The sequence below is a fragment of the Halictus rubicundus genome, chromosome 12 (assembly GCF_050948215.1).
Source record: "Halictus rubicundus isolate RS-2024b chromosome 12, iyHalRubi1_principal, whole genome shotgun sequence".
Lineage (NCBI taxonomy): Eukaryota > Metazoa > Arthropoda > Insecta > Hymenoptera > Halictidae > Halictus > Halictus rubicundus.
This window is the reverse complement of record NC_135160.1, coordinates 5,129,488-5,142,077: the sequence shown is the minus strand read 5'-3', so window position 1 is coordinate 5,142,077 and position 12,590 is coordinate 5,129,488. Positions and strand designations below refer to the sequence as shown.

The following is a 12,590-nucleotide window of genomic DNA, read 5'->3' as shown; positions in this document are numbered from 1 at the left end:
TAGTTAACACAACAGCTCCGCGCTCGACCGCAATTTTTCCAAATCGTTCTTCAGATGCTTCCAATTAAATGCGAAAGCTCGTCGGACTTTTAATTCTCATTGTTCAAGTCAAGATAATTCCGCGGTTATTGCGACCGTGTAAAACTGGTCAAGCGATTACAGTAAATGAAACGGTTGTATTCTTTCGTGGAAGATTCTGCGAGCCGAGTTTATCGGGTTCGATTAGCGGTGGGAAACGGACGAGCGAAGCCAGATGTCGAAGACTCGTTTACGCGTAATTCGTCGAGGCAGCTGCGGGGAACGGCAAACGCCGTTTACTCACGTAAATTAGATCTTCGTTGAAGCGTTTCCGCAAATTATCGATGAACGCCGCCTCGCTCTGAAAGTCCTCGAGGAGGACGAAGTCCTGGACGCCGACGCGGTCCCGCTCGTGCAGACCACGCTCCATCTTCCTGCGTACCTCGTGGCTGCTCTTGAGGACTTCCGGTCTGCTGCCGGAATCGCTCACACCGCCCCCAGTGTCGGCGACCGCACCTTCCTCGCTGCAAAATTCGAAATGAAACAAATTCGAACGTCAGAGTTTACAGGAGAATTCGTATAAAAATCTTATTGCGAAAATACATTTGTTCTTCCACTCATAAAAAATTAGACATAGCATAGACCAGTGCAGACATTTCGTGCGCAACAGCATAATAGAATCGAACGTTCCGAGCAGATCGTAAATGTCGAATTAAAGTGAAACACGGAAATCGGTGACGTAACGCGCGTCTTTCCTGTAATGTAACTGTCCGGGGATCGTTCGGGGGTTAATCATAGATCATCGCTCGTGCGACCAAGCAAATCGATGTTCCCGCGGCCCTTCCGGCCCCCGCGTGCTTTCACTTCCTCTTTATCTTTCCCTACGCGATAGGGAGACTGTTATCGTGGCATTATTATCATCATCGACGTCAGTGCGAAAATCTCGGTCTCGTCACACGATCCTCGAGAAAGCGCGTTGTCTCCGTTGTCCGGAAACGAAACCGACACCGTGAACTTCGACGGCGATTCACGCGATCGGTGTCGATTTTCCGCGTGCGGTCGCGTCGCGGATCCGATCCGAGACACGGATACGTGTCGCGCAAAAATCCCCGGTACATCTTCCCTCGGGGAGAGGCCCAGAGCTTCTTCCCTTTCCCTTTCTTCGATCGCGTTTCAGTCGCACGAGTTATTACGATTCGATTGCGGATCTTTTTAAGACTGAGAGATCAACGAGCAGAACGGCAAATAAACGGCACCTCGAATTAACTCGCGTCGACGTCGAGCAAACTAACGAACTGGTTAAACAAACGGAGCAACTTAGTTGTGCGAATCTCTTTGCTGCACATTGGGAAGCTTTAGAAGCAACTGAGGCTGCAAGGCTGGGAGAGAGTTTTCAGGTAGAAGACTGCCATGAACGATTAGGTGCGTTCTTCGAGGGAGCACCGAACATTTCTATCCCCTCTTTGAAAAATCTCCCGAGGGTTGCATCGTGGGAATAGAACTGCAGTGAATCGCTTCAGTGTGAAACCTAGGAGTTTATCACCTGCGGTTCCGGGAAACCAAATAATACGCTGTATTTGTACAAAATTATTTTCAGAAAGTGCCATACACTATCCTCTGTACAAAATTATTTTCAGAAAGTGCCATACACTATCCTCTGTACAAAATTATTTTCAGAAAGTGCCACATACACTGTCTTCTGTGCAAAATTATTTTTAGAAAGTGCCATACACTGTCTTCTGTACAAAATTATTTTCAGAAAGTGATGTACATTGTCTTCTGTACAAAATTGTTTTTAAAAAGTGCCATACACTGTCTTCTGTACAAAATCATTTTCAGAGAGTGCCATACACTGTCTTCTGTACAAAATTATTTTCAGAAAGTGAGGTACATTGTCTTGTGTACAAAATTATATTCGGAGAGTGCCATACACTGTCTTCTGTACAAAATTATTTTCAGAAAGTACGACATACACTGTCTTCTGTACAAAATCATTTTCGGAAAGTGAGGTACATTGTCTTGTGTACAAAATTATTTTCAGAGAGTGCCATACATTGTCTTCTGTACAAAATTATTTTTAGGAAGTGCCATGCACCGTCTTCTGTACAAAATTATTTTCAGAAAGTGACGTACATTGTCTTCTGTACAAAATTATTTTCAGAAAGTGATGTACATTGTCTTCTGTACAAAATTGTTTTTAAAAAGTGCCATACACTGTCTTCTGTACAAAATTATTTTCAGAAAGTGAAGTACATTGTCTTCTGTATCAAATTATTTTGAGAAACTACCATACACTGTCTTTTGTACAAAATTATTTTCAGAAACTACCATACACTGTCTTTTGTACAAAATTATTTTCAGAAAGTGACGTACATTGTCTTCTGTATAAAATTATTTTCAGAGGGTGCCATACACTGTCTTCTGTATAAAATTATTTTGAGAAACTACCATACACTTTCTTTTATACAAAATTATTTTCAGAGAGTGCCATACACTGTCTCCTGTACAAAATTAGTTTTAGAAAGTGCCATACACAGTCTTGGACAAAATCATTTTCAGAAAGTGCATACACTGTCTTCGATACAAAATTATTTACAAATAGTGCCATTTGTGGGATTAGAAGAGAAGAATCGTTCAGTGTCGTCACCATGTTGACTCGCACTCGAACAACATGGTGCGCTGTAGTTTATGGAAAAATGGTCCCGCAAGTAGGCTCGGATGTCACATAATCGTCGAACACATTAATATTAACGTACACGTCGAACAATGAACAATGGGTTACAGTCACACTCACCCCATGTTTCACCGGTGTTCTCGCTCCCTGGGGAACATCCAAAACAAATTATTAATCAGGCGGCCGCGAGTTATTGTTATCTGGAGCACGGAACCGGCGCTGGTGCTCCCGCAACTGATGCTCGTTGTTCTCCTCCGCGGAATCGAACGCGAAAGATCGCCAGATAAGATAACGGATGTGCTACGTGGAAAACCGATCTCGATCACGTTCAACTGATCGAGGGAGTTTCCTTCTACATAAAACTCTCTTGACATTTCCCCGCTTGCAATATTTAATTTACCGACTCACTGATCGGTACATTGTTTCCCCGATAAAGTTCCAGTCAGATCGATGATACTTTGAACTGGAAAGTTTCACAGATTTTTCTTGCATTTTACAGGCGCAAGGGCATAAAGATCCATCGTCAGATAACAACAAATAGCTAAAATACTGGTTAACATTTCAGAGACGTTCAATTTCAACCTGTCTACGGGGTGTCTTAACTAAAAGCGATCGGCTGGACATGTCCTATTTACTGTAGCACGAACAAAAATGTTCAAATGTACTTTTTAACGAGACCCCAAGGTCATCGGTATTTTTTTGCAGCCGCGACCTTACATGTTTTCTTCGACATTATTATAGACAACAAAAAGGCGAATTCAACGAGTACAATAATCATAAAGTTCCGACAATTTAATCTCGAGATATTTGTGTCTGAAAGCTTTAAAATCTTACTTTTCAGACACGAGTATCTCGAGATTAAATGATCAAATGATTATTATACTCGTTGGATTCGTCTTTTCACACTCTACAACGGTATCCAAGAAAAATTCAAGGTTCCTTTCCAAAAAATACAAACGACTTTGAAATCTTGTGAAAATATTAATACGAGAAAGAAATCATTCCTACCACCACATCTGTCCTTTAAAACAGTGCAAATTTGTGTGAGGAAATTTTTTCATACAACAATGAATAAGGACAGATATTTGTCACTTGTCCGAGACACCCGGTATATGGGATGGTGTACAACACGACGCATTGTTTTAAGGTACAGGAACAAATAGAATAGTTTAGCCATTGATAATGAAAAGTGTCAGCTATCGCGACGAATCCTGCACGATGATACTTTTATATCAAAGTTGATTAGATTGCCGGCTGTTTGTGCGATGTATCTATCTATTCTTTTCGGATCGGGAGAAGTGGTGATTGCGCAAGCACGTCAGCCTGGTTCCACGACGATTCTGTTTCCAATTAAATCCTCCCGATTTTCCCAATGAATCGCCGGCTAATTGGCGCGCGAACCCGCGACCGACTCCTTTCCACGATGCCGCTTTCGCAACGAGCGCTCCTCTCCGCAGAGCAAAATCCTTTCAAACGATGCTCGATACACGACTACACCATTGGCTGGTCCAATCGGTAATTATAAATGGGTAAATTAAGATAGCTATTCACTCGATGCTATCAATTTTTTGCCGAGGTTTGTGTTTTATTTTTCAATCCTCGCAAGATGGATGCTTTCGATGCTTTTACATGGAACTTGCACATTAATTTACGTATTTCTATATATCTTTGGATCTATTTCTTCAGGATCAATGGATTGGAGCCGATAGATCTAGATAATTATTTTATCCGGCTTTCGAACAATTATAATTTAGATAAAAAACGTACGTAACTCTGGCTGAAATTAGACCCTAATCCCGCCGATCGGGAGTTAAATCATTGCGAGTGATCGATTGTTTATTGCATCCAGTATCTCGATTGCGAATTTTTAGCGACATTAGAATTTTTTGAGAGCGTGTATCGAGAGAAAGCCGGCGTCGAACGGAATCTTATCTTTTGCTCTCGTGTTTCGTTTCGAATGAAACTCTTCACATTGTTCCGCAGTTTTATTATCTTATTTCTTGAGATTGCCGAAGATTACAACTGGTACGGGCATCTTCTAATCACCGGCTACAACTAACAATTCTTTCGCGGATCTTTACGCAAATTTCTAAAACCATCAAGAGAAAGCTGAAGCCAAGTAGAACCTTATTTTCTACACTCTCTTGTTCTCCGAAGAAATTTGGCTCCGATTCGATCACCGGACGTCGGAGTCCCCGCATTAGCGTCGACGCGGTCGCAGCAGTAATCCGTGGTCGGTTGCGGTTTTACACGGAAACACGAGAAAACACGTAGCTTCCACTTATCGACACCAGATTAGCTCGTTATCGAAATTATCGGGAGATTTAATCGGGACTTCAATTAGTTCACTATATTCCTATCGGACTGTCGTTCTTACAACGCTGACGATGCTCCCGCGATATCGAAATTTTTCCAGTGATTAAAACCTTATTCACCCCTGTAAATCTTCTTCAACAAATTCGAAGAACGTCCTAAAATAAGTTGGACAGAAATGAACGAAGCATTAAACCAGTCCGGGTTTATCGTTATACTACTTTTTTAAGCGGAATTAAACAGTGAGAATTTTTCTAGAATGGGAAATTAGCGTTCGAATACTTTTTGGGTCCAATTTATACTATTTCCACTTCGCTAAAACGATTAAACAAATGCAGTCTAGATGTATCTAGATTTTAACCGACGGATAAAATTTGTATTTTGCAGGAAAATCCACTGCCTATTAACCCTTTGCACTCGGCACTATTTTCAATGTAAAATTACATTTTTCTTCCGTCTTACAATATTTTCAATTTATTCAAACGAAACTGATCAGATTTCTACATATAGTATTTGAATGTTTAGTAATCTATTAAACACAAATATTGTAATGTAACAAATATTTTGTAATATTTTTTGTAATTTCTTTGAAATAATGCCACAACAATTTCTGGTGGTGCTTCAGAGTCACCATTCGAGTGCTAAGGATTAATAACACAATACGTATAAATTGGTCAATTTTCTATTTGTTGCAATCGACGATTAAGAATCGTATTTTGCATGAAAATCTGCATTCCGTTAACACCGCGACATGAATATAAAATTCTCAATGTTAACGATCTATGGTTCTCCCGTGTTGCGATCGGTAAAGAAATATCGTTCGGCAGAAATATCGGCGATCGAAGGAACGCGTTGAAAACGATCCGTGTCAACGAACGATTCGGTTCGCGTCTCGGAAAATCGCGTGCCCGTTTCGCGGAAGAGAACAAATTCGCGGATCCTGTTTTCACCGGTTCGTTCGCACAGAACTTCGATTTCTCCCGGTCCCGATCAGATCAGATCCGATCCGATCGGCCGACGTCACGTCACACGAACCGCGAACAGATCACTCGAGGCTGCGGGAACGGCTCGGCGCCCACTTCCGATTTCGGTTCTGAACGGTGTTCGATTGCTCGAACGACTGAAGACCGACCGGTAGGAGGTGTTCGCAACACGTTCACCGGGTATCCGGAACGCGATTTCTGACTCTGACGGAGGATCGGTTGCCCGACGACGACGACGGCCACTCAACAATGACTTAACACTGTCCACCTTCTGAGGTTTATCACGGGACTAAGACCTCTCCCTACCTCGACGACACCGCGCCTTTATCCGAGGCTGATACCGACTCGAATATCCAGGTGAGAATCATTTTTACAGGGACGACGCATTGACGCCTGGCCACTGATCTCACACGCCTGTCGAAAATACACCGAACCAAATTCACGCTTTGTAGATTTATCTTTATTAAATTACGCTTTATGTACCGAGATTTTGTTAAAAAATAACATATTATAGGAATAAAGCCGGCTGACTGGGTACGCAGATATTTATTGGCAATATAAAATATAATTCACAACCCGTTGACACTGCTATTTGTTTATTTTATTTTCAGACACGACTTTTTTACGCCAAACACGCCTAGGCAATCACGATCGCGACTCTAATTCTAAACTTTACTGACTCGACTATGATTATTTCGACAAAATCCCGACTATACGACTTTCACCCTCTATTTCTATCGTTACTCTGCCCCCGATGCCACAGTGGGCCAAAAGCGCCAAAACGTGGCCAAAATGCAAAAAATGAATTTTACGTTAGGTCTTACTTTCTTAAAAAGGTCTTACTACCTATACCTGCTAATTGGTGGGAGTACAAATATCCCATACAGTCGTCTCGCAGTTTTCGTGCAGTGAACTACGTTGTGAAAAAAAAAGGTGTCAAGCTTACAATTTTACGGAAATTTAATTTTTTTTTGTGCGTGTACGATGGATGCTGTTCCTGGAAGTAAGTACTGTATATAATAATAACATTGGATTTATATTAATTAATGTTTGGAATGTATGAAGTGAACGATAAAACTTATAGTGCACAGATTTTACAAATGTATACTACAAATTGTATATTCCACAATATTCCACGGAGATTCTTGTCCAGTCTTGTAGTAGATGCTATTATTTAACATTATTTTGAAAAAGTAGCTGCCCAAAACTGCCCCTTTCGTAATGCGATCCATTTTTGTGACGCAGAGGTAGTCATGGTACTAGTTACACGCATGTTTTCTCGAGAAATTTAGAAGTTATAATCAAATATGTTAAATAAGCATTGTATGGTTCCACTTACAGAATTTTCTGATACAACAATTTTTTTAATGTTTGAAAAAGAATTTATTTTTGTTTTTTGTAATTTTGACATCAGATTGATATTCGCCGGCCCGAAAAATATGGGAATACTAATTTTCAAGAAAGTCCAATCATTTTTTTGGTTACGCATCCATATTGAATCCGCCGTCTTGTTTTTTGAAATTTTGACATCGGATTGATATTCGCCGGCCCGAAAAACCTATGAGTATCAATTTTGAACTAAATTGAAGTACTCCTTTCTATTTTGGCCACGTTTTGGCGCTTTTGGCCCACTGTGCGATGCCCGTCTGCCCTGCTTTTATAGCGTTCGTCTTATTTGTTTACCTTATTTGTTGTCCTAGGCGCGATTCGTCCTAGCGTTTTCATATCGCACCCCTTGGACTGTTTTGACGGTCGCTCAGGTGACTCGCGCCGCGAACTAATGGTATACAGGGTCATCCGTTTTTAAACGGCCAAACGTCAACCAGCTAGAGAGGACCCCAAATGGAACAACTTTCACCCCTAACACTTTTTTTGATTCGGTCTTGATTTTTAGATAATTGCAAAAACCCGTCATTTTTTGCGTTCACTTAAGATTAAATATATTAGGACTGCAATGATGTATCTTGATGATTTTTCCTTTGTTTGGTTTAAAATAAATAGGGGCATCTTTTTTATTAAGTCAACTTTTTTGTATGACCTTTGGATCTTGGTTTTTTTGACACGGGGCACGCCGTGGAGACTGAATGAAATAACTTCGAATCAAAAAAAGTGTTAGGGGTGAAAGTTGTTCCATTTGGGGTCCTCTATAGCTGGTTGACGTTTGGCCGTTTAAAAACGGACGACCCTGTATATTCGTGTACAGGAGAACGAGATCTATAAGTGTGCAAAATTTCAACCGAATCGGTGACCCGAAGGTCGTGGCCTCTCCTTGTTAGTAGTCCCCGCCGCTCGCCCTTCATCCATCCACACACACACACATCCATCCATCCTTCTCACAATAATTTATATATTAACCCTTGGCACTCGAATGGCGACTGTAAGGCGCCACTAAAAATTGCTGTATCTTTATTCAAAATAATTTTTACATTATTAAATCTGTTTGTATTTAATAAATTACTAAACATTTCAGTATTGTGCTAGTAAATTGCACCATTTTCGTAAGTATAACATGAAAAAAAATATATAGAAGGAAAATATTCTAGGTCGGAAGAAATGTTTCGTTTTGGAGTTATAACAGCTTCGAGTGCAAAGGGTTAAGATGCTGACACATGTATTACTCTACGAAACACCGATTTTTTAAAAAGACTTAATAGAGGCTCCTCTGGATCGTCAGTTTTTTCAGATTCCCTCAGAATCTTAATTCAGTTTCTCTCAGAGCCGCTATTTTCTCGAAAGAGAAAATTTTAACAGGTTCGCTAGCTCACAACCATGATTTTGTATTTCAGGGAAAGTAAATCAAATTAATCTTTTTATTTAATACTGTAAAGCCACAGTACTATGTTCGGTGAATTTCCAATTTCCAAAGCACCTGGAAAGAGAAAACGGTCCCTCGAGTCATGGAAATGTTATACTTCCAAGAAAAATGTACTTCCAAGAAAAATGCACTTACAAGAAAAAATTGCCAAGTGAAAATGCGAGTTTCAGGGATCTCGGGAGACCAGCGAAGAAACACTGGCAACTTCTATTTTCGGAGGACGCCGGTCTCCGTTTCGAGAATGGAAGAATTTACGCAAGGCGTCGCGAGCGACACAGAAAACTCAATGACGTTCCATTATTCGAGAACTCGTGTAATCCAGCTTTCCTTTCGCCGATCGGAATTGATAGTAACGTCTCGATACATGTGAAAACTTCGGTGAAAATTTCGCTTATACCCGGCGCAGATTGCATTCCCTGATCTCTTGCCGCTGACGTCAAACGCCGACAATAATAGCAATCCAATAATAATACTTTCTTGTTCCTAATGGTTTTTTAATGAAACCTTTACTGGCACACTCGTGACAGTTTTCCGATTGAAATGATACCAAACACGGTGCGAGTTGTATCATGTTCGCTCGTTTAATCCTGGATACAGTGGAACCTCGATTATCCGAACTAGTCCAATTTTGGACTTGTATCTAAGTGACTGCTGGACCAATTTCGATAAAATTTTGCAGTAACATTCTTCGGACTATTATCTAGCCCTTGACGTTTATTAGCAATAACAGAATAATAGAACAATTTCCTAGGTCTAGCTTAAATCTTTACTAGCACGTATTCGACATAAAGTTTCATAAAAAAATCCGGAAAAATCCTAGTCTTCTGAGTGGGGCTTTTTTCGCAAATGTCATGCACATCTCTTTCAGATTCATCGAAACGTTAAATTTCGATCGACGCGGTATTCCCTGGACCGTTGATATATCTAATCTAATCTGTGCAGATTTTTCGCGAGAAAACGTGCGCGAAAGTGGATCGCGTAATCAAGCGACAGTATTGTTTTTTTATCGTTATCATGCTCGACCTTCGCGTTTTAAAGGGCCTCGCACGCGTGGAAGCGAGATAAGAATCTCCAGGATGTCGATCGATCATAATCGACGGTTTTCTTGTGTGATCTTGTCATCAGAATTATGTTGCGTCAAACAAACGGACACGAGTCGCCTATTGCCGTTTGTATAAAAATCGAAATTACTTAATATTTTATAGAAATATTTGCCATTTTGCAATAGCGATTGCGATCGAAAAGCAACAAGTTGTCTCGAGTAACATGGTTTCAGCGATTTCTACTGCGATTGTTTGGTACTGGAAACGTTTAGCAATTATAACAATGTTGTACCAATGTTATTAAGACAGTTGACATTGGCTGGGATTTTATTGGATCTTGAAATATAAATATTTTTCCGTGTTAGATAAACGCATATTGTTGTTATGAAAACTGATACGACTTATCAATAGTGTGCGATCTTTGTCACACTAAATGTCGTCGTGAAAGTTGATAGACCGTGGACCTTTATGAACTGTCATAACGTATATACGGATTTGAAAAATACAAGTCAGTGTCCGAATTAATGAAAAAATTTTTGCGCGATTTGGAGTATTGCAAAAAATTCCTGAAGGTGACGTATTTTTGTGCGATTGAATGGCACCCTTGACCGGAAATAATTTTTTCTGATGAATGCACGAATGTTATTAAAAATTTCTATGGAATATCCATACCGAATCGTGCCCGTACATATTCCAAAAACTTTTTTAAGCTCTACATCACTCGGTTTTTTAATAATAAATTCCTAAAGATGGCCTATTTCGTACGAAGCGACGAGCGCCCTCGAACGAAGATTGCAATAATCCAACGGCTTGAAAAATTGTAAAAAAATTTGCAAAAAAATTCCCGATGGATCCGGCGAATATTCTGATCCAAGGAAACGCTTACAATACCTTCTCCGCATGATTCTCGCTGTGTCCAAGAGCGGTTCGCGACGTTGTTGTTCCGATTCGAAGGCCGGGCGGAATCGGTCCCAGTTAAAGAATAATAATGGTCATTTAAGTGCAATCGCGGCGAATGTCGCGGGAATACTGGGACAAACGTGCCCCGGGATGGAACACAGACGCAACAGGCTGTCGCGAATCGGTTCCGTGACCTCGTGTCGCGTTATCGACGAGAGGAGTCAATCGATGACCGTTCGTCGACACTTGAATCCTGATTCTCCGAGGGAAAAACAAATTCCCGGCAATCTGATCGAATGTGTCGCATTAAACTCCGCCGGCAACCAATAGGACAACAACATTACATTATATTGACAACATTAAAAAGAAATCGCAATCAACACTCCCTCCTCTGGAAACACCAGATTTTCCGCAAATGCAAATGGGACGCTCCGACAACAATTTCTTCTACTAGATTTCTCACTAAAGCAAGAACAGGAATGAAATAAAATCGCGTAATATTTTCCTAGTTACTTTTTAAAATTCCACGAGGCAATTCAAAGACGGACTCGTCAACGATAAGTGTTATCTACGTGTTGGCATGTGCGCACGAAGCGTCCGCGACCGTGCATTTAAAACAGAGACCGTTGTGGCTCTTTTCGTTTTTAATCTTTTTTTTTTCGGAGTCGAGCTCATTCGTTCAGATATTTGATTCCGTGGAACGTCGAAGGGGAATGATTGACCGCGTCCAATCAATGCTCGGGTCAACGACTCCGGGTATCCGACACAATAACTCTATAAATCTCGGCCGGCTTTCCGCGAATCGGAAGTCGTAATGCTGTCGTTTCGCGAGGAATGGCGCGAGCTGCGATTTTTTTTCGGCTCGGCCCGCGGAAATCGGCCAATCTGCCTGGAACGGAACGATCCCCGGGGTTCTGCGAATTCTTTAGAACGGGGGCGGCTCTCGTCTCCTTGGAACGGGCTCAGGCTATAGGAATCCTTGATGGAACCCATTCAAATGGCTAATGCGAATTTTTTTGCGAGAAGTATTACTTGGGGACGAGTCACTGGATACTGGAGTGGGATTTTTGTATTTTATAGAAATGGCTAACACGAGTTTAGTGCAAAAAGGGGGAATTATTTGGAGCTAATTTCAGCATTGAAGTATAGTAAAACCTTGATCTTAGTCAGTTCGTCTACCCCCTTCACTGGGGAGCCTCGGTCGAAAATAGTAGCACTACGCGATTTATGTCACAACACGGACCCGAGAATTAGGCTTTAGATCAAGACTTCCTACAGTCCGCGACGATACTATAAGACATCACTTAAAACGAAATAATTATGTGTTATATGTGAAAGAACTTCATCGTATTTCATACAGAGTGTTATTAGTTACTTCTGGAGACGTCGTTTAACGCAGTGTTTTCGTTAGTATTTCTAAGAATTTGAAAGTAACACCAACTTACCTTTTATTAACTGCGACAAGACTATAAGACAGGTAATGTTTTTGTAAGAAATTAACACGTACAGCTTATTTTTATCGGTTATTAATATTTTGTGTTGCCACCTTTATTTTTTAGGACATGTAACATTCTTTTTGGAATAGATTTATACAAGTTTTTAATCGGTTTTTGCTTAATTTTCTTCCATACCATTTCAACGCAGTTTTTCAATTGTTCTACAATACTACACTGGTTTCCTTTAGAATACACCTCCCTGGCTAGTATTCCCCAAAGGTTTTCAATGATATTTAAGTCGGGAGATCTCGCTGGCCATGGTAAAACGTCTATTTCGTTATTTTTAAAGAAGGCCTGTACTATCTTTGCTGAATGCACAGCTGCATTGTCTTGTTGGAAAATGTATTT

At 40.7% G+C, this 12,590-nt stretch overlaps 1 protein-coding gene across 6 annotated transcripts in view; it reads right to left on the bottom strand.

The window, feature by feature from the left end:
• Myo61f (unconventional myosin 61F) overlaps positions 1-12,590 on the bottom strand; it is a 35,915-nt gene that overhangs the window by 7,198 nt on the left and 16,127 nt on the right. For 2 of the 6 annotated variants that reach the window (XM_076798451.1, XM_076798452.1), the window contains exons 1-2: positions 10,738-10,900; positions 323-542 (exon numbers count right to left, since the gene is read on the bottom strand). In XM_076798451.1, coding sequence (XP_076654566.1) covers positions 323-542; positions 10,738-10,748 — 231 coding nt within the window. In that variant the 5' untranslated portion in view covers positions 10,749-10,900. Of the gene's footprint in view, positions 1-322; positions 543-2,812; positions 2,840-6,040; positions 6,227-10,737; positions 10,901-12,590 lie in introns of those variants that run through there. The other 4 variants (XM_076798454.1, XM_076798453.1, XM_076798455.1 and 1 more) reach the window with 4 other exon arrangements.